The sequence below is a fragment of the Coffea arabica genome, chromosome 2e, assembly GCF_036785885.1.
Source record: "Coffea arabica cultivar ET-39 chromosome 2e, Coffea Arabica ET-39 HiFi, whole genome shotgun sequence".
Classification (NCBI taxonomy): Eukaryota; Viridiplantae; Streptophyta; class Magnoliopsida; order Gentianales; family Rubiaceae; genus Coffea; species Coffea arabica.
In genome coordinates this window covers 44,381,053-44,408,711 of record NC_092313.1, presented here as the reverse complement: position 1 = coordinate 44,408,711, position 27,659 = coordinate 44,381,053, and the positions used below count along the sequence as shown (strand labels likewise).

At 39.0% G+C, this 27,659-nt stretch overlaps 1 protein-coding gene across 1 annotated transcript; it reads right to left on the bottom strand.

Moving 5' to 3' along the window:
- Positions 1–22,049: 22,049 nt before the first annotated feature.
- On the bottom strand, positions 22,050–27,418 carry LOC113732532 (aspartyl protease AED3-like). Its single transcript, XM_027258354.2, has 3 exons — positions 26,849–27,418; positions 23,558–24,032; positions 22,050–22,547 (listed from the first exon to the last, which is right to left on the bottom strand). Exons 1-3 carry the CDS (start codon positions 27,332–27,334, stop codon positions 22,192–22,194), a joined length of 1,317 nt encoding a protein of 438 aa, XP_027114155.1. The 5' UTR covers positions 27,335–27,418; the 3' UTR covers positions 22,050–22,191.
- Positions 27,419–27,659: the final 241 nt, after the last annotated feature.

Below are 27,659 nucleotides of genomic sequence, written 5' to 3'. Positions count from 1 at the left end.
TATTTGGAGGTGAAACATTGAACCAATCAGGTTGCACTTCCCTAGAAGTACGAACCAGTGATGTAAGACCAACGTTCGGATCTTTATTGACACATTTGTGGGTATCACCCGACAAAAGTGGCAGCAATGAAGTGAGACGCACTCCATACGAATCATATGAATTTGTGCAAGTTGGAGTTGGTGAAGTAAGCTCGTGGTGACCAGCTTTTGGACATGTGAAGAAGCCCGAACGTGCTCCACTTTCAGCAGGAATAAGCACGAAATCGGGTTGCAAGTTCTTAACCATAGTTGGAAAATTTTGGACAGCATTACAACCTATAAAAACAAAATAACCTTCAACTTGAAGCAATTCGGAAATCGGGTAAAGAACTAATGGTACATTATCAACTAGATGGTAAGAAGGTGTAGAACAAGATGGAAATGAGAAAACTCCCTTTGACACTTCAATATTCCTTCTACCAATTGATTCAACTTGAGATGCCAGTGCTAGTCCTTTACACTTCTCTTTAACACCTACATGAGAGCAACAAGAGTTAGTGCTAGTATCATGCTCAAAATAAGGCAAAGGTGAGGAATGAACCATAGGTAGAGAGCAACCAGTAGAATCTGAAATTTCCCTTTTAAGACGAGCTCGAATCAATCCTCCAATGGTGTGGACAGGTTTGAGTTGACATGGTTCCATGAATTGAGACCAAAGAGATTTAGCTCCTAGAAGACAAACTCCATGGAAACTCGCAAAGTGTCCAAGTGACGTGGGAATGGAACATGCCATGACCAACTCTACTTGACTTTGTTTAATCTGCACAAAAGAAGAGGTACTAAACAAAACACACGTTAGCTTGTTAGCAAACAAAACGTCCACACTTTCAACTTTTGCGAACATGGCCAACTCCTCCTCTTTACTCATCAATAAGGCCAAACTATTCTTGCCTTTTCCCACTCCATTTGTCTCGGACCATTGTCCATTCATTGCACTTGAGTTCGGATTATGTTCATGGCTTAGCTGCATCTCATTCATAGAGGGCTCTTCAATCGACGAAGGACTAGGATGAATATTTCCTTTGTTACCACCGGTCGACACATGATTAAGTTGCTCAAAGTGGGAATCCCATACTTGGCTAAGTCTTTCCATCATAGAATCAACCCATGCTTTAGTTTGACTTCGGAATTCATCCTTTGCTTCACGAAGCCTTGACTCAATTCGAAAATTCGAGCTCCTCGTCTTGATTGTCAAGACGCTTCTTAGATGAACCTTGTTTGCTTGAAGTTGACCTTGATTTAGATGCTCTACGCAAGCTGCTTTGCTCCTTCTCATACTCATCACAATCTTGTTCATACCTTTCGTATACACACAAAGCACGGTGGCGTTGCATCTCCTTCCGGAGTGAATGATACCCACATTGTGAACTGGATTGCATGGAACTAGAGTACTTGGAGGTACTTCGCTTGGGACCTCTCCTCTTGAAAGGTTCGGTCTCTACGAATTCTTGATTGTATGAGTAAGATGCAACTCTAGTGGGCATGACTATGTGACCTGCAAAACGGTTAGTAGAGCAAAGGAATTTTCCTCCCACACACAAGCTCACGCATGTACACTCTACTCTCGTGTATCACTCACAATTACTCACTCTAATGGACTTACCAAATACCTTTACCTGTTGGGTTAGGTAGTTGAGAAAGGTTGCTCGAGTCCAGTGATTGTCACCAACTTATCCCCACAAGAGTACGCAAGAATTCTTTGCTTTTTTCGGTGAAGGGAAAGACGGTTTTGGAGAGCTTAAGGGTGGCGGACAGATTTGAAAAAAATATTTCCAAAAAAAGGAAACTCTAAGAATTCCTAAGATGTAGGAGTGGTTTCCTTAAAAAGGATGAGAGAATGTAGTATGATATCCTAAAATGGAGGAGAAAATATAGGAGTGTCCAAGAGTTATCCAAGTATATTACTTAGTCTCCTAAACGAAGTTGGAAAACAAGTTGGAGTTGGTAATCCCCTTGAAGTCCTTCTTTAAGCAACTTCTAATCCCCCCCCCAAACAGATTCGGTTCCCTCTCTCTCCTTTTACCGCAATTTTCCAGAAATCTTCCCTTTATTCCCTTCCCAAAGTCGGCTAAAAGAACCCTTATAACCCCCCCTTGAGCAGCCGCACACTTTACTCACAACACCAACCAGATTTGGAACTCTGAAATTTCCAGATTCCCTCCTCTTTGAAGGCCTTCCCAAAGTCGGCTATACTCCCTATAAGACTCCCTCTTCACAGCCGCAATTTACCCAAAGAATTCGGCTCTCCCTCTACTCCAAGAACAAGAAGTTCGGCCCTCTCTCCTTCAAGGCAGATTCGGTTCTTGTGACTCCAGAAATTAACTCTTGTGATTCCAGAAATTCGGCTCTAATGGACTCCCAAGGGCATGCGAGTGATGCTACTCAAGAATCTCCCAAGAAATTCACCCCTCAACCAAGAAAGCCACGTATGGATGCAAGGTCTTACAAGAAACTCTTTGTGCGAAGGGAAGTGCAAGTGTTTAAAGTTCAAGATAATCAAGAACCCCAAACAAAGGTTGCTCAAGTGATCAAGGCTCAAGGTAACCAAGAATTTCAAGAAGAGGTTGGCCAAAACTTTTGAATTCCTTTTCTTTTCTTGATGTAATTTTCTGGTTGGCCAAAAACTTTTGAATTCTTTTCTTTTCTTGATGTAATTTTCTGGTTTGAAACAAGAAATAACAAGACAGATTTGACAATAAAGAGTTACGGCTTCCTTCTTGGTTTCTTGTTGGCCGAATGTTCTTCTTGTTTCCCTCTTGCCTTTTGCGTTTCTGTTTTTTTTTTTTTTTTTTTAACTTAACAACTGCAACTAAACCTGGACGGACGAAAGGTTCACAAACCAGATTTCTGGGCAGCTCTACGTACTACAACTAATCAGCCAAAAACTCCAAGATTTCCCAAGAACTCCCAAGAACTTCAAGATTTAATTCCAAGAACTCAAGAAACCCTAGATGGTTGTAGTTTCCTTCAAGATTCTCAACTCCAACAAGTTTTAACCCCAAATCAGTTTAGACAAGATAAGTAAACAACTTGAATAAGCTACTAAGATTTGGACAGATTTGGCCACAAGGCAAAGCCCTAGCCGCAACTTGCTTCTTTTTTTTTTTTTTTTGCAGATTCGGCAAGGCTAATTGCTGGGCAGAATGGATGTCACTAGAGTATGAAATCTGGGCAGATTGGGACTATCGACAATAACACACAACTGTCCAGAAATTGACGCGACAAACAACGAGAACTAGCGGACAGAATTTTTTTTCTCTTTGACAAGCGATGCAAACAGATTTTGTTTGTTTTGTTTTTTTTTTTTTGACTAACAAAGCAGCAACGGACAGACTTGAAGACACAAACGGACGGACTCAATTAATAAAAGCAATGACCAGAATTTCTAGACATCAAACGAAAGGAAACGGCACAACAAAATACCAAAGCTAGCGAACAAAATTTTTTTTTTTTATAACAAGGCAGCGGAATTAATGAAAACTAAGACACAACTACGGATATAACGGAAGATACCTCCACCAAAGCTCTGAAGCCAACTGATACGTTCCTCGATCAACACGTTTCGAGACACGTAGCACGTTTGCCCAAGGATCTAGCGAGGATGTCCAACGCTTGGAATTGCGGGATCTAGAACCAAACGGAAGACACGATTTGATTCAAGACGGTAGACGACACTCCGATGAAGGTGAATACTCCAGGGGAATAGGTCGGTAGAACAATCTAGGACAGGACGCAAGACTGCTCAAAACCCTTGCCAAAGCAAGTAAAGGGGTCGAATCTCTCTCTCAAGAAGAATCGAAAATATGCAAAACTTTATTGATAAAACGTCTCCCTTATGCTTACAAAGCAAGCCTATTTATAGGCTAAAGTGACTGAAACCCTAAAGGGACTAGGAAAGGGAAAAGTCGGGCCATGGTCTTGGGACAAGATGGGCCGGCCCATGCTCTTACTTAAACACTAATCAATTGCTAAATAACTGATAAGGCCTAAGGCCCTATTCGGCCAACTCATTTGGAGGCCCACTTGACTCTTCATGGGCTTGGGTCATGGTGTAGATAACCCGATTAAAATCCTTCAAGCCTTCGAGGTCTCTATGAGAGTCTTGAGTTAAAGCCGCTATCCATCTCGCCATCCGTGCACACATCACTCACAATATCATAAGAATAAGAAATACAATAATAACAAGTGCAGAAATTCAATTTAGCAAAAGACAGATTTGACGTATGAAAGCGGAAATAACTTATCCGAGGCTACGCTTATCGGATTAAGACGCAACCTATGCCGTTTCGAAGCTAAGACTCAGGGCTACAATGTTCATGAAGGTCACTTAGTCCAGTTTCTAATGTAACTTGGTCAAATTCTCAAATTACCAAACCAGAAACCAATTCGTCGGCTGTTTAAACGCAGAACACTGTAATGGTCATAACTCAGTCTACACAAGTCCGAATCAGGTGTTCTTAGAGGCATTTTAAAGCTAATACAGAACACTACAACTTTCATGTTTTGGCCCAGAGCTAAATCAGACTGGATCCTGGTCAAAAAACGTGATAAACTGGACTTAACTGAAGAAACGGACTGCTGGGAATTACTTAGAACAGTAAGGGTATTTTGGACTTTTCACGTCCTACGTTGCTCCGATTGAGCTGAAATTTTGTAGGCACCTATAAAATGTCATTCTCTACAACTTTTCTTCTTTGACCTAAGGCCAGTTCGGCCTCTAACACACAGATAAAAATTCGGACAGAATGTTGGGGAAATTTTCCAGATTCTGGAATTTCTAGTTTCTAGTGAATCTTTCCTTAATTTCTTGGTCTAATCACTACTACAACACCTTATAAAACTTCAATTGCAACATATAAGCATCATACAACAATTTGGGCAGAATTTCCACAAGCCCTAGTTCATCAAATAAATTGGGGAAAACTTCTAAAACATGCTAATCATCCATGATTCCACCACAAAATCAAACTACTAAACTTAATTTAACAAAATTGAAAGCAAAACTTAGAAAGATAAACTCTCTTACCTTGAATAAAGGTCACTAAGAGTAGCCCAAGCTCTCTCCTTCAAAAATCACACCACAAGTCACTAACTAGTCACTCAAGAACAAGTTTAATCGGTTTAGTTTCTTTGTTTCCTCACTTTGTGACTTGATTCAAGAAGAAATGGAGAAGCTTTTCTCTTGTTTTTGCTCTCTCTCTCTCACGGTTCTTCAGCAGAAATAATGAGGAAGAATGGTGCAATTTTGGGGATAAGAAAGTTGGACAATGTCTTGGTCAATGGCCTCTAATGGTGTGACACTTGTCACAACTCTTACCAAGTAAAATTTCCTTTTCTTTTCTTGTATTTTCAGCCTCTAATTTCGGTCAAGCTTAGCTGGAATTTAGGAGATATTTTGCTCAAATATTAATGAGCTCATGTGGTAAGAAAGTGGTGGTCAAGTGGTGCGTTCAAACGGTAGTGCGCGGGACCCGCCGGTTCGCGCCGTTTTTCTTAAAAACTCACGTACTAGGGTTTTTACTTCCCATTCACTAACCTTATCTCATTGCCACTAGTCACATATTATTTCTCACTTAAAAGTCACTTTTAATCCCCAAATTAATTCTTACTCTGTACCGAAAATTCATCCGGCGAAAAATCGCGAAAACCCTAATTTTGCTCCAAACTTGAAACCGAAGCGTAAAACCCTATTTTCTAGGTTTATTTACACTTACTATGAAATATTTGGGTAGTGGCCTTTGATAAATAATAATTTTCAAATAAAAGGTTATTTTTGAGGAAAATACAAGAAATTTGCGAGTCCTCGCATTCTCTCCCCCTTAAAAAAATTTCGTCCTCGAAATTTTACCTTCAGTTGCCTCAGACGAGTCCGGAACTTGTCGGTTGTCTAAAGCATAAACCTTTGCCGGTCCGCTAGTTCGTTTCCCTCCTTCATTCACTTGTGATTTAGCTCCATCCAGTTGCAGAGTATTGCTTTCACGTGACTGTCTCCTCGGACAGTTGCTAACTTGATGATCGCCACTTCCGCAGATTAAACATTTCCGCCCCTTTCTCCAACAATCGCTTTCGACATGATTTGCCTTTCCACAGTACCCACAGACCACGTGAGAAGCCATCTTTTGGCTTTCTTGAAAATTTTTCCCAAATCTGATTTGGCTTTCTTTTGTAGATCCTTCACCTATCGCCCCTAATGTCCATGGTGGGTGGGACAAAAAGTTCACTTTTTGCACTTTGGAAGGGACTCTCGCTTCACTTAATTCCTCCACTACACTACTCGATGCACTCCTTTTCTGGGTCTGGGAAGCTTTTATCTGTGCCTTTGCAGTCTCGATTCTTTGAGCTTTGTCAAGGGCCTCCGTAAACGTATTCACTTGTACTGCCGCTAATGCTTCTTGGAGTTCCAAATTTAATCCTTGTATAAACCGTCTTACTCTTCGCCGTTCTGTGGCCACCAATTCAGAAGCAAACTTGGATAGTTTCGTAAATTTCGTTTCATATTCGGCCACACTTAACGTTCCCTGGCGTAGTCCAATAAACTCTTCCTCTCTCCTTTCTTCAACTAAAGGAGGGAGGTATTTCTCGTTAAATTCCCTTATGAAATTCGTCCATGTCCATACGGTCTGTTCTCTTTCCCATTTTTCTTTAATAACGTTCCACCACGCTCGGGCCGATCCTTCAAATTGGAACACCGCAAAGTTTACTTGTCTTTGCTCGGTGTAGTTCAAGACGGTGAAAATATTAATCATGGCCTCTAACCATTGTTCGGCTATATCCGGATCAGATCCTCCAAGGAATTTCGGAGGAGTAAATTTCTAAAACCTCTCAAGAGCCTTATCTTCTCTGATTTCAGGGTTCCGGGGTTGATTCACGGCCATTTGGCCTTGTTGATCCACCAGTCTTGCCAAGATATCTGTCATTTGTTGCATTACCGTTGCCAAGATATCTTCTCTGATTTCAGGGTTCGGCGGGCCGCCTGCCCAGCTCTCGCCGGGACTCAGTCGTTCGCTACAGTCCTCAATTAAAAATTGAAATAAATCACAAGAATAAATAGGGCATTGATCCAACCTTAAAGCGGAACTTATATACATTGCCAACCCAAAAGAGAATATAAACATCAAATATACAAGGGTTCTCAATCCTTCATTCGCCCAGCCCGTGCCAAGCATTAGGCGAGAACCACTACAAAATAAACAAAAGAAACAAAACTAGATTGGCTAGTCTATCTCAAGCTCACGTCCTCGCTCGCCTTCCCCTGTAAGGAAAACAAAACTAAAGGGATGAGCTAAAAGCCCAGTGAGGTTCCGAACACATAATCAGATAATCAATCCAATACATTAAACATGGAGTATCAATAATTCAAGAAACATTTTCAATGGAAAGCGATAGTAACACATTCATTAAAAGGATACGGCTCACAAGGAGCAATTCGTTATTTCGTTCATTCGTTCTCCTGACATTTCCCCTTATTCCTCCAATCATTTGAAACTGCATTTTTCGTTTATCAATAACCCTCGTTCGATCGTTCGTTCATTCATTCATTCATTCACCCCCGTCCTGGCCGTTGGCCAGTCTCCACCAACCTACAGGGTAATACTCGAGTATACCAAACGTTCACCCAAGTCCCTAATCGCCCGACCGAGTCCGCTTCTGGCTCGAGACGACCGGTAACAAGGGGCAATGGCCAGTTCAGTCCAAAAGGCTTACATTCATGCGCAAGTAACATTTCAATCATTAAATCCTTGAAAATTGCACAGTTATTTAGGTCGAGTGCGATAAAGTACACACTCGCCTAGAAAGCTCGTTTTGGAAATCATTAAAAGCACTTAACATTCCTAGTGCTCGGCCCAAGTAGCTAGGGCCGCGCTTGATGCTTCCTTGACTTGGATCAATGTGTAGATGCCTTGATTAGCAACTTCCAAGCCTTCAATGTTCCTATGGAAGCCTTGAGTCAAGGCCGCCATCCGTGCACACATCAGTCCCCTCCACTTGAGAAGGATTTGTCCTCAAATCTGGATGGAAATGAATGATACTAGCAAGAGTTGGAGTATGAAACCTCAAATCTAATGCCACCACATATTGGCCCTCTTAGATTGAATGATACTTGCATACGTCATGATTATTATAATGCGGTGCACATGTCTCTTGGTCAGTTTGAAAATGCTCACAGCCAGCCAAGAAAACTCATGGCTTTACTCCAATGACTCCTCGAAGATAACGGATATAGCTTCGGTTACATCTTTTTGGATCCTCAAAAATGCAACTGATATAATGAAGAACACTTTGAACACGTTCAACTGCATTAGACTGATCATCACTTGGAACACTTGTTGTAAAAGGGTAAGAAGGCATAGGACAAGATTCAAGGGCAAGAACGCCCTTTGAAACTCCATTACTCCTCCCAACAAGCAAAACAGACTCATGGGTGAAGTTAAATACCAATGGATCGTAAAGGGATGCAACACTTAAGAGGCAAACTTCATGAAGATTCAGATATTCACCAATGGAGTTAGGGATGGAACATGCCATGATCAACTCATTCTCTCCTTGCTTAACCCGCGACAAAGCAACTACTCTCGAAGGTAATGCCCTATCGAGTTCATCAACATTCAAGAGTACATGTTTGCAAATCATGAGTAATACAGGCTGATCAGAATTCACACATTTCCTAACTTCCTTAGCCTTGATTATCATGTTTTGCTTCCTAGTGCTTGATTTAATCAGTGTATGACCCTTGGCCGAATGCTCATTTGTGGAAGTGGAGCAATTTCCAGATTCGGCCGTCTTTTGTTTCCTCTTTTGTCGGTCTAAGTCACATTCTCGTTCCATTGTGCAAGAGAGTGTACTTATTAGATCTACCATCAAAAGTGACATGCTTATCAAATTGCCAGAGTCTTCCTAAAATTACATGGGTAGCATGCATGGGGACAACATCACAAACAACTTCGTCAATGTAGTTGCCAATGGAGAAAGGAAGACGTACCTGTTTGTAGACACGTACTTCACCATCTTCGCTTAGCCATTGTAGTCGGTACGGGTGTGGATGTCTAGTCGTTGGAAGTCCCAAGCTCTCTACCATGAGCAAACTTGCTACATTGGTGCAACTCCTACCATCAATGATGAGACTGCACACTTTGTCACTTATTTTACATCGAGTGTAAAACAAGTTCTCTCGTTGCAATTGCTCATCTTCTTTGACTCGGGCGGTTAGCACTCGTCGTGCCACCAAGCACACCAATTTCTCTTTGAGTAGGAGAGCACTCTTCCTCGGCCGAGTCATTCTCCAAGCAGTTATCCTTGGAGAAGGTCGGCATCTCCTCACAATCATCATCATCAGATACGACTTCTCCATTGTGAGTTATGAGCGTGACCCTTTGATTCGAACATTGAGATTGGATATGTCCGAATCCTTGGCATTTGAAGTACTTAATGTCCCTACTCCTAGGCTTAGGAATCTCTTGAGCCGACTTTGAAGTTGACCTAGTTGTATCAACAAACTTGTTAGCGGTAGAATTGGAATTTCAGTTAGGAAGGTTACCTTGTGTTCGGCTAGAAGTGGTTGGTATAGCCGATTGTCCAACTTCATGTGATGTTCTTCTCGGCTGGTTTCCCTTCCATACATTCGGATTTGAGGTTTGGTGGGGTCGGCCACCTCTCCTCAGTTTCCTTCCCCTTTCGGCCTTGATGAAGGTCACTCATATCCAAATAATGTTGAAGCTCCAAGGCCTCTTGAAGTTCAGGGTTTAAACCACGAAGAAATCTTGCCATCGTGACCTCACTATCTTCTTGGATATTAGCCCTCATCATGGCCGAAATCTCCTTGTAATAGTCCTCCACACTCATGTTGCCTTGAGTGAGGGTTTGCAGTTTTGAATGGAGATCGCGGTTGTAGTAGCTTGAAACAAACCTCTTACGCATCATGGCCTTGAGTTCACGCCAAGTTCGGACTTGTGGTTCACCGTTTCTCCTCCTTCCAGTCCGTACTTGATCCCACCAAACGAGTGCGTAGTCGGTGAACTCAACAGTGGCGATCTTCACCTTTGTTCCTCGCTATAGTCATAGCAATCGAAGACCATCTCGATTCGGACTTCCCATTCCGAGTACGCCTCAGGGTCACTTCTACCTTGGAAGATGGGAATTTTGATTTTAAGTCCCTTAAGTGCATCCTTGGTAGTGTCCCTTTTAGGCCTCTCGGCTCTCTCTTCATCCTCACTTGCCGAATAATCCTCATAATTTGCCCCTTTTGTACCATGGTGGTTTCGCGTGTGAGATCTGGATCGAGAGCCCCTCGTGAAGCTCTTGGAGAGTTCATCAAATCGGTTGTGCATTTCCTCCATTTGTTGCTCACTAATCCGCTTTAGTTCGGATTTCATAGCGTTGAACATCGACGTGTAGTCGGTGGTTTGGTTAGTTTGCTCCATGTCTTTCGTTTTGCCCTGTAACGTTAGTGACCAAGCAAATAATACAAATAGAACCTCACTTCACTCGCTAAGTGTTTCACTCACACGTGTTTTCACTCCAAAGCACTCGAATGACCTTACCAAACTTCCTTACCTTGCCGGTTTGAGTAGTTTGAGAAATGCCGCACAAGGTCCTCAATTTGTTCACCAAACTTCCCACAAGAGTAACCAAGAGCAAGACACAATTTTGGAAGCAATGTGGACGCGATAGAGGGTAGTTTGGACTGTTTCCTAGGGCAGACAGATTAGGAAAGTGTGCGAAAATGGAAAAGGAAACAAGCAAACCCTAGTTTCCTAATTTGAGTGGACTTATCCAAGTGGAATTAGGAGAGTTATGTCCACTTAGTTTCCTAATTGAATTTGGAAACAAGTTAGTTGTTGGAAACCTTTTAGAAAACCTTTTCTTCTTGTAACAACTTTTAGGAACTTCCAATTTCTACTCCAAGAAGGATTGCACAAAACAATTTCGGTTCCAACTCCCGAAAGAACAATTCGGTTGGAAACCTTTTGTACGGTTGGAAGGTAGGCTATTAAAGACCCACCCACGTTAGCCTTAACTTGCAAGCACAAGGTCAAGCTCGGATTTTCTGTTCAAACACACCCAAGGCAGTTTCGGATGTTTGTTCAAGACAATAGCAACTAGATGGAATCTCAACAACGTGACGCAATCAACCCTCCTCAGGCTCCCCCCCAATGGGTTACCCAAGATATTCCCTAGATAGAAGCAAAGACTCCAAGAAAGCCTTTCACCAATGCTCGAGAGTACAAGAAATTGTTCGCTAGACGGACGAAACAAATTTCCAAGAATCAAGAGGTTCAAGAAGTAGTGGACCGAAACTTTGAAATTTTTTTTTCCTTTTTTGTAGTCTTGGATACAAGATGTAATCCGTGATTGATTTGGCAATAAACTTCGGACTTTCTTTCTTGTTTTTCGTTTCTTTTTTTTTTTTTGACTTATACGACCAACACAACACAAGCTTGGCCGATTGGATTATTTTTCGGATTTGGTTCAGCCAATTCACACGCACAAGGAATCTTCAAGAACTTCGAGATCCTTCAAGAACTTTCAAGGAAGTTATCAAGAACTTCAAGATTGTGGTCAAGAAACTCAAGATTCTTGTAGGTTCTCTCAAGATTCACAAATACTAACAAGTTTCACCACAATTCAGATTTGAAAAACCAAGTAAACAAGTTGGATAACTCAAAACAATGATACCAGAAATTATGGACAGCAATAGATGTAATAGCCCCACATTCCCCTAAGGCGAACCAAAGGGGTTAGCGGACTGCCTGCCCAGCTCTCGCCAGGACTGACGAGCAGTAACACGCGATCTAAGACGTTTCGGGAAAATAAAAGCGCGCTCGAACAAGCCACAAGTATCAAAATAACAAAATAAAAAAAACGAAAACGATGAATAGTGCCTGGAACAGGGGAATCCGGCCGGATTAGCGGCCGGATTCTTGGTCGGATACTGTCCAGTGGCTAACTTCCGGAATCAAAATTTTCCCTAAGCAATCCGGCCGACAATCCGGCCAGTTTCTGGCCGGATTCCTAGCCGGATTCAGTCCAGTGCTCTTCGGTCAAAAATTTTTCTTTTGCCGTTTGAAAGCCGAATCGTTCCGAAGTCCAACCAAACATCAACCAAACATGAATACATTGAAATTCAACATTTACAACCACATTGGCATGTCAAAAGCTATTCATCATGGATACACATGTTCGGTTTGCCAATCAAAAGGTGAACCCAATACACATTAGGGTTTCATGCAAAGAGTTATTCAAAATAGACATATACATGGCTCAATTTGGCAACCAACAAGTATGATCCTTTCTCAAAATAGTCATTTTTCCTGTAAGGAAAACAAATGGAACGGAGTGAGCTAAAGCTCAGTGAGCAACTATCATATAATCAACAAAGATCACTTAACCTTAAACTTTCATCTCAAGTACGCAATTAAGAAATAAGACAAGTCGGTAAAAGGATACGGACGGCTCTCAAGAGCCCATTTCCACGCTTACATTCTTGATCCAATCTCATTGACTCTCCGTCAACATTTATGAGTACCAACCGTAGAACCCACTTCACTCCCATCCCTTCCACCAAACATACCCCAACCGGGCCCGCACTCCAATCAGTAGCTTTTGGTAATACTCGAGTATACCGGAACCAAGAGTCTCATTACTACAAGATTCCCCAGTACAGTCCCCGTGGCATGTCAATTTTCACGACCAAGCCCTCGCCGGCTCGATTCAATTGACTACCTACGGGGTTGAGCTCAGTAATACAGTAAGGCCGTTGGATATTCGTCCAAACGACACCAAATCAGTTTTCCATGAATGGAATTCAATATCTCATATAGCAAGTGCAGTATTTCAGTAAAACGGTAATCAGTCATTAACGGTATCACAAGGGGTGAGGGCGGTCAAGTACACCCTCACCTCAATCAATTCCAATAGCCAAATAAACCTTCAAGGCATCAAAATCACATATAGCAAAGCCACATTGTAACATTCAAGTGAGTAGTATACTCACATATCAATTAAGTGTTGTTTCATGCACTTCCGTCAAGAGAATGTCGTGAACCACCGTCACGCCCTAGAACACGTAAACAAGTACAATGAGACTCGATAACGAGTCATAAAGCAATGTCAATCACAACCCCAATAGGGTTTCATAAGCATGTATAAGCATCATAGGCAACCAGAAATTGTGGAAATGCAACTAATGGCCCTAACAGAAAAAAACAGTTTTGTCCTCATTTTGCGGTAATGGCACAACTTGCACTACGATTATCGGATTAGGGTGTAAGACCCACCATTTCGAAGCTAAGAACTAGGGCTACAACAATGTAGAAGGTCACTCAGTCCAAATCCCAGCACAACTAAGTCAAATATGCCAAATAACAAACCAGAACCGTAATTGCAGGTTTACAAATTACACTATGCTGTAATCAGTACAACTCAGTCTAAACAGGTCCAAATGTAGAAATTCCAAAGGCATATGGTAGCTAGGACATCAAGCTACATTTCATCAGAAGACCTCAACAACCAAATCCAAAGCAATTCCAGTCAAAACAGCCGATTACAAGCGCAGTTCATACATTCTGATCAACCCAGAACAGCAACAGTAAAATCGACATATCTCATTCTACACTACTCCAAATGACCTGAAATTTTACAGGCACCTCAAACACATCAATACCTACAAATGTTATGTTTTAAGAAAAGGCCAATTCGGCCTCTAACCATATGATCCAAAACCGGACAGAAAGGGGGTTATGAAACCCTAACTTCCTCAAATTCCTTCCAAACCCAAAATTGGTTGCAATTTCCTATCATTTACACCTACTAGAGTCATTACCCTTACCAACCATCATAGATAACCACAACATCATGATCACATTAAACCAGAAAATTCATCAATAAATTAAAAACTTCACCAATTCATCTCAAACCAAGAAATAAACCACAAATTTCAGCACTTTAGCCACCACTAGGCACAAATTAAGCATCATTAAGTATAGGAGGAAGGTCAATCACCACTTACCTAGTAAACAAGAGAAGAGGAGTTAATGGACACCTTAGCTTCCTTGAACACTTCCACAAAATCACTTACTAGCACCAAATGGAAGGATTGTATGGAGTAGAAACAAATTTCAGCACTTGGGTTGGATGATTTGAGCTAGTTGGAAGCTTGAAAATTGGAGAAGTTTTCTTTCTTCTTGGCTAGAGGGCCGGCCACAAAGGTGCAAGAAAGAGTGAATTTTTTGGTCAATTTTGAGATATTTAATCCAAGGGTAAGAAAGGTCAAAAGGGTGAATAGTTGTCTTAGGCTTCAACCACTCACAAAGTGACACGTGTCACTTCATTTAAAGCATTCCTATCCCTTTCTTTTCCTCTCACATCAATCACTTCACATTCTCTACTTATCTCCTAACACCCGATAAATTTTACACAGTATCCGAAACTTAACCTTATTGGCCGAATTTTTCCGAACTTATCGCACTAGTGGGGCCCACGTTCATAATCTATCCGTAATTTTTCAAAAACTACCCAATGCTAGAAAAATCATCTAAAAATAAAATCCACCAAGAAAATTTTCCTAAGCCAGAAAATGCAGAAAACATGCAATTAAAGGGGAAAAATCCTAGGAAAATTATTAGGGGAAATACGGGTTCTCACAATAGACAAGCCAACGATGGAACACAAGACAGAATTTCAAGGCACTATGGACGGAACTAGAAAACGCACTTGGACAGATTTGTGGAGACAATTATGGGGAGATTCAAGACAACGAACCAACACAAGAACAGACAGAATATTGACGACTCGCGACAGGGTACAAACACGGACAGAAATTCGGCGCAACAAGGGTATAAACTCGGACAAATTTGACACATAAGTAAAATCCAACTACGGCCCGATTGCAAAACACAATGATTGAACACAAAACGGACAGAAATTGACGACGCCAATGGCAAAACAACTTCGGACAGATTTGTGAACAACGAAGAAACAACTAGCGATGCAACAAACAAACAAGACAGCGGAAAAATAGGAACCCTAAAATGAACTAGACAAGAACAAGTAAGAGGATATAACGACTTGATACCTCAACCAGCTCTGAAGCCAACTGATACGTTCCTCGGTCAACTCGTTCCGAGACACGTAGCACGATTGCCCAAGGACCTAGAGGGATACTCAACCGTTTGGATTACGGAACCTAGAACCAAGAGGGACGACTCAACTCGATTCAAGGCGGTAGAACGGCGACTCCAATTGAGGTGGTTACTCAAGTAGATAGGCCGGATGAACAACCAAGGACGTCACGCGTGATTGCTCAAATAACCCTTGCCAAGCAAGTAGGAATGTACTCTCGAAATTGTAAGAGAACAAATTGAAATTTTATTATCAAAAGTGTCTAAGCTTTGCTGGTACAAAAGGCGCCTTTTTATAGGCTAGAAACCTTTGTGGTCAAGGATTGGCGGCCCACCAACCTAAACTAGAAAAGGAGCTCGATCCACTCTTGAACATGAGTGGGCCGATTGTTTGACTCCAATAACTAATAAACTATTAATTAAAACACGACTAACAAACCAACTAACAACTAATGACTCGATAATGATCAAAACCAACTAACAACTCATACGACTAAACTAACAACTCATACGACTAACAATGCTAACATTCCTAGTGCTCGGCCCAAGTAGCTAAGGCCGCGCTTGATGCTTCCTTGACTTGGATCAATGTGTAGATGCCTTGATTAGCAACTTCCAAGCCTTCAATGTTCCTATGGAAGCCTTGAGTCAAGGCCGCCATCCGTGCACACATCAGTCCCCTCCACTTGAGAAGGATTTGTCCTCAAATCTGGATGGAAATGAATGATACTAGCAAGAGTTGGAGTATGAAACCTCAAATCTAATGCCACCACATATTGGCCCTCTTAGATTGAATGATACTTGCATACGTCATGATTATTATAATGCGGTGCACATGTCTCTTGGTCAGTTTGAAAATGCTCACAGCCAGCCAAGAAAAACTCATGGCTTTACTCTAATGACTCCTCGAAGATAACGCATATAGCTTCGGTTACATCTTTTTGGATCCTCCAAAATGCAACTGATATAATGAAGAACACTTTGAACACGTTCAACTGCATTAGACTGATCATCACTTGGAACACTTGTTGCAAAAGGGTAAGAAGGCATAGGACAAGATTCAAGCGCAAGAACGCCCTTTGAAACTCCATTACTCCTCCCAACAAGCAAAACAGACTCATGGATGAAGTTAAATACCAATGGATCGTAAAGGGATGCAACACTTAAGAGGCAAACTTCATGAAGATTCTGATATTCACCAATGGAGTTAGGGATGGAACATGCCATGATCAACTCATTCTCTCCTTGCTTAACCCGCGACAAAGCAACTACTCTCGAAGGCAATGCCCTATCGAGTTCATCAACATTCAAGAGTACATGTTTGCAAATCATGAGTAATACAGGCTGATCAGAATTCACACATTTCCTAACTTCCTTAGCCTTGATTATCATGTTTTGCTTCCTAGTGCTTGATTTAATCAGTGTATGACCCTTGGCCGAATGCTCATTTGTGGAAGTGGAGCAATTTCCAGATTCGGCCGTCTTTTGTTTCCTCTTTTGTCGGTCTAAGTCACATTCTCGTTCCATTGTGCAAGAGAGTGTACTTATTAGATCTACCATCAAAAGTGACATGCTTATCAAATTGCCAGGGTCTTCCTAAAATTACATGGGTAGCATGCATGGGGACAACATCACAAACAACTTCGTCAATGTAGTTGCCAATGGAGAAAGGAAGACGTACTTGTTTGTAGACACATACTTCACCATCTTCGCTTAGCCATTGTAGTCGGTACGGGTGTGGATGTCTAGTCGTTGGAAGTCCCAAGCTCTCTACCATGAGCAAACTTGCTACATTGGTGCAACTCCTACCATCAATGATGAGACTGCACACTTTGTCACTTATTTTACATCGAGTGTAAAACAAGTTCTCTCGTTGCAATTGCTCATCTTCTTTGACTCGGGCGGTTAGCACTCGTCGTGCCACCAAGCAACCAATTTCTCTTTGAGTAGGAGAGCACTCTTCCTCGGCCGAGTCATTCTCCAAGCAGTTATCTTTGGAGAAGGTCGGCATCTCCTCACAATCATCATCATCAGATACGACTTCTCCATTGTGAGTTATGAGCGTGACCCTTTGATTCGAACATTGAGATTGGATATGTCCGAATCCTTGGCATTTGAAGTACTTAATGTCCCTACTCCTAGGCTTAGGAATCTCTTGAGCCGACTTTGAAGTTGACCTAGTTGTATCAACAAACTTGTTAGCGGTAGAATTGGAATTTCAGTTAGGAAGGTTACCTTGTGTTCGGCTAGAAGTGGTTGGTATAGCCGATTGTCCAACTTCATGTGATGTTCTTCTCGGCTGGTTTCCCTTCCATATACAAAAAGAAATATCAGCCCAAACAACCTTTACCCATACAGTCTCCACCCATACAGTCTCCTCAAATAAACTCTTCTCCAATTTGCTACAAATGCCATAAACCCGGGCATATAGCTCGATATTGCAAACTCAACCAAAGGATTAATACTTTGGGACTAGATGACCAAGTCAAAATTCAAATATCAAACCTTCTAATTGATTCAGAAACTGATTCTGAAAAAGAAGAAGATTATCTCAATCAATTGGAAGATGATATTTCAACATCTACTTCCTCACAAACCACTAGTGACAAAGAAGGAGAAGGCCCTACCATTAATGTCTTAACAAAAGACCAAAACCTTCTTCTTGACATCATTGAAGATATTCCTGAAATAGAGAAGAGACAACTCTATTTAGACAAATTCAAAGAATCCCTGAACCGAGCCACAAATTCTTCAAATCCCTTAGCCAGAGACCCTAGAATTCTTAAAACCTACAATCTCACAGACATTCTTGATAGGTTTCCCTCCAAACCTGTTAAACCTTTGACCCTACAACACCTTCAAACAGAAATTGATCTGCTCAAAGAGGAGATTAGATCGATTAGAGCCAAACAAGACCTTAGCAACCTTGTTCTTCAAAACCTAACACCAATTGAGGAATCTATCAACCAGGAGGATTCTGAATTCCTAGAACAACTTTCTAAAAAACCCAAGGAAGACAAGGATTATTTGGTCCAGATTCGATTACTAATTAATAATAATTATGTGATTGAAACTGAAGCCCTATTTGATACTGGGGCAGACCAAAATTGTATTCTTGAAAGCCTTATCCCACCTCAATTCTTTGAACAAAACAAAGAAATTCTCAGAGGAGCTAATGGATCCAAACTTGAAATTAACTTCAAGTTAACAAATGTTCAAATCCAATTCTCCTCCTTATCTATTCCAAATACATTTCTTCTAGCCAAAAAACTATCCAACAATGTTATTCTTGGAACACCTTTTATTAAAAAACTTGTTCCTTATCTTACTACAAACGATGGCATAATACCCCAACTTCTTGATTCAAATGCCCTCCTGCCGTTTTCTAAAAAACTAACAAATTTTGTTTTGCAGGAAGAATGACAAATTCAGCAACAGTCGACGAATGGATACCTCAATACCTTGTCAATAATTCTATCGCAAAAGAATATTATTCTCACAAACATCAATGCAGGGAAGATAGGATCAGATTCTTCAATGTTGTATTTTACAACTTTGAAACTGGACAAAGCATTCCTCCCTATCTTAGGTATCAACATAACAACATTGTTGCAAAACCAACAAACAATACAGTTCGCAGCCTGAAGGATCAAAGCTTCATGAGGCAAAGAAAAATTCAGAGACTAATTCTTCACAAACATTGGATCAAGCATCAAGGGGGAACACAAGCACCTGAGATTGACAAAATGATTCAAGAAACAAAACAAGAGCTATCCGCAACTATCTTCTAAAAACAAGATATTCAAGCTGGCTCAATCGGAACAAAATTCAGAAAAAATCATTTTTACTGTAGCACCGGAAGCACTGTAGCAATCCGGCAAGTTACTGTGCAAACACGGCAACAAAAGACAAACTTTGCACTGTAGCAATACTGTAGCAAATCACTGTAGCGGGTACTGTAGCACTACGGAAATTTTGCTATAAATACCCCTCAAACCCAACACATTCCACACACCATTCTAACACCATTCTTACACCATTCTTACACCAATTCTTCAAAGCTACTTCTCTCTCTAGCTTGAAGAATCCTCCTCCCTCTCTCTACAAACAAGTTCTTAGTTTTATATTTTAGTTTTTAGGATCAAACAAAGGAGCTTGAAGCTTCATATCCTTGTAAGTCTTCTTTACATTCTGTAATTCTTACATTCAATCAAATGGTTGGTTGAGCCACCTACATTCATATTCATTTACTTTGTTTTTATTTGTTTTGATTATACTAACAATCAATGGTCGGTTATACCGCCTGAGCTAACTTACTAACCTTTACTTTCTGTCATTTACATTCTGTTTATACATGGCTAGTTCAACCGCCTATACTAACTAAGTGGCAGTCCGGCTGCGACCCACTTCCTAACTTTTATGTTTTCCTCCTCTTAATTCTTTACTTGTTCCTGGTTTAAGGGGCTAACCCCTCGTCCCGTCTGGTATCAAAGCCAGAGGGGGAAGTGGGGAGATGGCTATCTTTCTTTACTTATTATAATGTTGTTAGTGTGGACGAGGGGTTAGCCCCTTAAACCAGGAACAAGTAAATAACAGAGGAGGAAAGCATAGTTTTTCTCTTCTGGATTGTATGATGATGAACTTCCTTATAAAGGATAGTGTGAAACCTACAAGAAAAGATCTAACCTTTTCAGAAGAATTAACTATACATGACGACCATATTTCCATCATATTAAAGATAGTAAAAATAAACCTACGAGAATAGATCTAAATCTTTTGAGAGAGATTAACTATGCATGACGACAATATAAAACAAAATCGAAATATATATTTATATAAATATAAATATATTTATAAATATATAAATATATTTTAAACAAAATATTTATATTTATATATAAATATATTTATTTATTTCAATTGATATAATATATATATATAATAAAATATAAATATTAATTGAAATATACAAATTGAAATATACATATTAATATATGTTAATATACATATTATAAAACAAAATTGAAATAAATATATTTATATTTACATATATAGATATATAAATATAAATATATTTATAAATATATATAAATATATTTTAAATAAAAATATTTACATATAAATATATAATATTTATTTCAATTGATATAATATATATAATATACATATTAATATACATAATTGAAATATACATAATAATATTACTATAATTTATATATATAATATAAATAATTGAAATATACATATTATAAAATAAAATTGAAATAAATATATTTATAAATTTATGTAAATATATATAAATAAATATATTTATATATTTATAATTAGTTTAATTAGTTTATTTAATTAACTAATTAACTATATATTTATATAAATATAAATATAAATATAAATATATTTATAAATATATTTTAAACAAAATATTAATATTTATATATGAATATATATATGGTGGATGGGTATGTGGGGTAAGCGTTTGACCGAGGAAGAAGAAAGATATGAAAAAAAAAAGAAATTAAAGGTAAAAATTTGATTATTAAATTTGATACCCATTCCTTACCAATATTTACCAAGCACCCCCATTTGTAATCATATCTTTGTCCAAAACCCATACTAAATTTTTTTGTATGATTCCAATTACAATTCCAATTCCTAAACTTGAACCAAGCGCCCCCTAATAAGCACAAAAAACGAGGTACACCATACCTACAAAAAAAAAAAAAAAGAAGCTAACATTAGCGGATGACCATGAAGATGATAATGTCCATGATAACGACACAAGTGAGCCATAGTGGTGATGGCTTATAGACTAAAAGGAAGAGGAAAATGGGATGAGTAAACAAAAATGTGGATTTTACAATCTAATCCATTGGGTCACTAACATATTTTTAAAAATAGTAATTAAGCCCCTTAATTTGCTTATTCATCAATAAAGAAAACAAATTTTCTAAAAGCACTATTAGGCCCCTCATTGACTTTGTTACATACAAGATAAGAGTGGCATGGAAATTTCAAATTTTCCGGTTAATATAGATAGTTTTTGTCCATAGTATAGAAAAGTTCAAATCACACCAATATTCTTTGCATTATTTTTTAATAATATGGAGCTGTTTTGATTTTCGTGCACATAACAAGGGAATTTTGCATATTTTACGGTTGCTTTTTTCTTTGTGCTATTCAACATTTTAGAGAAAGGGAATTTTTGCCATTTTATTGTTTCTATTAGTTGGGTTTAATTACACAATGTGATGGAGAAGGCATTAAGTGTAATGTGGCTATACCTTACACTTTTGTCGATAGTTTGATTAAACTATTAACCCTAAAATTTATTATTTCTAGTAATTTGTGTAAGGTGTAGATGCCTTGTATTGGTGTGTATAGAGAAGGCCCCACAAGTATGACATATACCACGTCTGGAATCCAATTATGGATATCTATCTAGATTTGGCGCATGGCATTTTGTCCCTAATCCGCAATATAGCTAACCTGCCCTCCACAATTATTCTAGATTTTCTTAAAATTTCACATGCCCAACTTTACCTTGTGTTTGGTTTGATCAAAAGGAATACCCCACTGCCACTTTTTTTATTTTCTTTCATTTTTTTCCTCGACCACCAATTTCTGCAGCAGGAAGCTCGTGAACATGTACGGCCTGCTAAAGTGATGAAATGTAAGAATCCTCAGATGATGACGAAAAGTAAGGACAACTGCATTACAGGACCCCGTGACTAGTTGGATAGTATTAATTATACTTCGATAAGAATTGACATTACATGGTAAACAGGACACGAGCCATCAAATTTTTTTTTTTTAAGTCATCAGATTCAAAAGTTCAAGTTTTTGTCGCCAAGAAAGACACAAACACAAACAATTTTTTTTTTTTAAAGACAAACATAAAAAACTGAAATCACATTTTACCAACATCAGCAGGAGATTTAAATCGTGCTATCTTGGTTATTACTAATACAACAAGACACAGAATCCGAAGGTAAAGAAACAGCTATGGTTCCCCGGATAAACTAAAACACGAAGAAAATCAGGTACAAGTCTCACGTGCAACACCAAGTCTTGAGTTGGGCACGTCAAAAAGAATCCTATGGTTCTGTTGTTGCAGGTTTGCAATCACATTCAGCACAGAATTTACGTTAGTAGGAGCTTCAGCCATGGCTAAGCACGTGATGCTGCCTGCAGTGCTGTGGATTAAGAAATTATCCTGAGGTAGGGTCACATTCATGCCCGAAAACATGAAGGTTAGAGTTGGCACCGTCACCGGAACAGTGTAACATGTATCGAAGCCGCCTAGCGACGACACTACTGCATTGCCCATTCTCCTCCTGAACTCATCTCTAACGGCAATGTAGGCTGGTTGGACTAGCCTGGTGAAGACAGTGCCTGCATGGATGCAACAAGTAATTAATATGAGTTAAATCAGCCACCTATGTATTAAAATTTCCCATTTCTAGGGTTGGGACAAGAGAAAAGTGAATCAGCCAGTGGAATCTCGGGTATGATTACTGATTTAACCATTTACCTATATTCTAATCCAAGTCCAATCTCACATGATATACACATTAAAGAACAAGAAAGCCAGTCCTATGAGTTACTGCTTGCTACTTATTCTGAGCAGTATTGATGGATTTCAACCAAGTAGTCAATGCTACATTATTAAGATCATCTTTGGATCACCATTTGGATAGACTTTCTATTGTTATCCAGTACATACGCATTGGCTCAATTTTGCCCCTTAGCCTTTGAATAACCTAGGCCACTAAACGCCTCGATTGTTTGTGGCAAGAAGTTGATTGAAATTCCCAAGTCAGTGGATACGAACATGATTATTTGTTGGGTTAATTCCATTTTGCGCCTCTCAACTATATCTCAATTATCACTTTGATCCTTAAACTATAAATTCAAGTATTTTAGTCCGTAAACTATAAAAACCATTCTAATTCAGCACAATTATAATAGAAACCCCAAAACCTTCGGAACGCTAGTCAAGTGAGCAGTATTAAAAAAAAAAAGAGATTAAACTGTGAAATGAGAAAATCCCTAAATTAGAGAAAAGAAAAGAGTTTAGGGACCAAAAATGGGCATCCATATATAATTAGGGTACTAAAGTATCCCAACTTAGAGTTTAAAAATGAAAATCAAAACATAATTGAAGCGTGCAAAGTAGAATTAACCCTCATTTGCTGGACAAACTTAAGTTGGACCATCCACTTACTGGTCCAAAACCTTTTAAAAGTCAAAAATCAAAGGATTAATTACGATCCCGGGATATTTTGGCCCCACCATTCCAAATTCAACCGTTAACCAGTGATAAGGACCATACTAGGGTGCTTAAAAGAACACCACCAAAAATACAAGCAAAGACAACGTTAATGCAAAAAGTAAGCACGTACCAGAATCAATTACTGTGCCAGCTCCAGTAGTGGGATTGAAGGCCAATGCCTCAGGAGGTATGCCCACCACTCGCCGTCCGACCTTAATTCCGATCAAGTTCACATAGTAAAGCGATGACCTTCTTGGGTTTCTCAGCAATTGCGTGTATTTGATATTCTTAGGCTGGCTATTAGGTCCCAATCGAAGCGATCCGGAGAAGTTCAGAGACTTGAAACTGGGCAAGCAATAAGAGAACGTGGATTGATATAGATTTTGGGTTTGAGACAATAGCGATAACGGACCCCTTCCTAGGCCTAAAAGACCCTGAGGAGGCACCGAGCTGCCGGTAGCCTTCTGGATGCAACCAAAGGTATAGTTGGGAACAGGATCAGCAGCTAGTCTTATGGTGTCTTGTGAGAGGTTTGCTGCTATGGTGGATCCACCGTATGTTAGATTGAAGCTACAGGTACTGCCTAAGCAGCTTGGACCGGGTACCTGAAAATGAAATACAGGGAATTGATTAATAGGAAGCTGAAGCCCACAAAATCCCTTGAAAATTGTGTTTTCTTGTATTCTGAAGGCTTGTTGGCAGTTGATTGTTTTAGTTAATTATAAATTCTGCATTTTTCTGATCAATTTATATGATATTCTCATTTGTTTTTATATTTAGATTATAGATTCTTTAATAGTTAAAAAATTTAAAATTCATAATCAATCAGAAAGTAATTTTCTCTGATTTTGATTACTCTCTATAACATTTTTTACAATTAGAAAATCTAAAACAATCGAGAATAAGGTCGAAGCTCGTACACAAACTTGGCATGAATGTTATGTAACAAGAATTATTGGAACCCCACAGATCGATACCCTCGATTAGATGATAATTTCTTGCAAATAATGGAGCAATTACTGATGAAATTAAATTTCACACTTTCTTCGGAATATTGGGAGTCTATTAGAAGAATCATACAAAAAATCATAGTCATCTAGTGACTCTTGAAAAAAGTTAAATTTCCAACTTCTCCAATAGTTTTTCCACGATTACAATTTATGAAGAACTATTGTCTTACATTTAGATAAGAATACATGTTTTATATGGCAAACATATTTTATGATCAATTAAAGGAATTTATATAATTGACATCCGTCTCCTGTATACCAGATTTATCAATTAAAAGGAAAAGTCCGCAAAATATATTGTGCCTTTACTTTAATTGGGCAAGTTGAGCACCTGAGAACTTTGCTAGGCCGTGATGAGTGAGGTCAGAATCTACATCATACACCTGGACTTTCTTGTCAAAAAGGAAACAAACTTTTGGTTCATAAAGAAGACAACAAAACGAAAAGGAGTTGAAGGAATTTAATTATTAGATCTCAGTGGAGATTTCTTGGGACGGCACTGAGATCACAGTAACAAACGACTAGTTCGATCAATCACTATCATTACCTGAAGCAGTATAAACATTTTAAAAAGAGTATCCCTCTAAAGTTATTAGTTCTTAATTAAGTCTAGGTAGAATACTTGCGTGTTTATTTTAAAGGTATTTTTACCGCATTAAACACTCGTTAAAATATTTTAATCACATCTTATTTATCATGTGAATATACATATTCGTAATTATCATTTTCTCTTATATTTATACACTTTTTTTAGTTAACTTTAATTTTCTAAAATTTAACACTTGAATTATTTCTTAACGAGTATCTAATGAATAAATAACCCTTACTTTAATTAGGCAAGTTCAGCTCCTTGTGAGATCTCAGTTGAGATTTTTGGGGACAGCACTCAGATCACAGTAACAAACTAGCCCAATCAGTGGCCATTGTTATTGAGGCCCTGGAAAGACCAAATAGGGAAAAGACACCATTAAAGTTTTTACCCCAGTCAAAAGTCTGATAGTAGTTTGTCTAGTTCTTTTTTTCTTTTTTTTTTTTTACCCCGCCTAATGTTTTCATGCTTATCTGTTCTTCTCTCGTCTTTAAGTTTGTCTATCAATTTTACTTTTGGGTCCCAAATTTGCAGTCAGATGATTAGCTGTTTCGATTAATTTTCAGTGAGAGTTGTACTGTGCACCCTTTGAAAGGTATGTAAGTACTAAATCTCGCCATACTAATGGTAAGATATCGAAAATTCATCTACTATCTTAACAGAATTTACATCTTACATAACTAAACTTACCACATGTAACGTGGTACCTTGGTGCCTTCACGACACCACAACATTTAGCATGTTAAGAATTTTCCATAAAGGCACTTTATAAAATTTTCATTAAAGGTTATCTAATTGTCAAATTTGTTAAGTATAATACTATAATGTGAGAACAACAATGACCACTTTGCTTTATTCCAAAAAAAAGTGATGATAATAAATGGACAGGAACAAAACCATATCTAAAATGGGACTCAAATCAATATTCAACATTAATTGGTTCACATTTTCCACAAGTCAACATACCATTTTTTTTTTGAATCTGGATTTGTTTTGAAAGCAAATTGATACACAAATCCAAGATAAAAATAAGAAGAAAAAGGGTGAAATATTTCCTCAATAAGGATAGTCTTCATCCAGCATATGCTGTGCTTGAGTTACTTTCATTATCCTAAAATTGACCAACTTTTTGATTGAGTTATTATGGGTCCTAGACATAAGCCATTTTTTTCTTTCTTTTTCCTTTTCTTGGTGCGAGTATGCATAAATTGTTATTTACCATCTGGACAAGAAGGAAAGTCCAAAATACATTCAAAGCATCTCTATCAATTATCTTCAGGCCCCATGCCGGCATGATAGCTCTATATCAAGAACTTTTATTGTTTCAATATACTTTTGCGAAAGCTAACCAACGTAATTATATTAATTAGGCAACATGCAGAAGAGCAGTATTGGGGTTGTGATTTCAACTAGAAGAGAATACACGTATCGGAAATGAAGATAAGAAACAAAAAAAAAAAGGATAAAAAGAAGAATTAGCTTGTACCTCTTAAAAAATAAATAAATAGTGAACTAAGAATCAGCTGGTAAATAGCATTAACTTTCCCACTCTTACTAGGTCTTATATCGTAAAAGAGTAGATTCTTGTTTATTTTTTGCATTTATGCTTTTGTACTAGAGATTTGGCTTACATTTCCCACCTCATTATTTTCTATTCTCAACAAAATTCGAGCTGATATCGCACACCGTGAACAGCGTGAATGGTTTGTCACAAAAAAAAAATGACTTAGTCATTATTGAGGGGGCAAAATTATTAAGGACATATGTAGAAGAAGCTCATTCTACAGAATCTACACAACTATAGCTATAGGCATGAGCGTACCTGTTGGCACTGAGCACTCCCGCAACCAACATTTTTGAAAGTGGTAGACTTAGTTGACTCAAACACTGTAGAACCACATCCTACACAACCATTGCAGGGTACCCAGCCAGCATCATTGCTAGTATCCATAGCCACAAGCAAGGTTTGGGCTGGTGTCCCAACTTTAACCCTTACAATATAAGTTGGACTTTGCGTGATCTGCCTCCCAGAAGCAACAGGCACCACAGACCTGCCTGCAACAAGACTGGATAGAAAAAGAAGCCTTGCTTCGTCCTTTGACTGCATTTGGAGAACACTCTCTTCCCACGAGAGAGGTGTTTTCGGCTTAAATGGGGAGCATTGGCTGTAGACATGGTAGACCTGGAGGGTTGAGCCTTGGTCAGGTGTGGTACATGACTTGAGACTTTGCCCTTGGGCCAAAGAGAGGAACAGAAAGGATAGTGCTAGAAGGGCGGCTTGCAGAGGGTGGAGGAAAGCAGGTCTCATGGCTTCTTTCTAGCCTTGAGTCAAATTGGTTCAGTGCTATACAGGGGGAGGGTGCCCAATGATGTGCATATATAGCAAGGAAGTAGGTGATGGGGGTGGGTAATTAGGATGCTTTTCAGAATTTAGATTAAAAAAGTGAATTGACTGAGCACTTTGATGCTACATGAGATGAGTAGCTTAGCTGGCATTTATTTAAAAAAATAGCGTTAACTAACATTCATTGATGCGAGGAAGAATGAGCTGAATGGTTCATAGAAAAGAGTGTAAATGAGAGATTTTGCTAAAAAACCTACCAGTCACACAAAACATAAGATGTAGTTTTGAC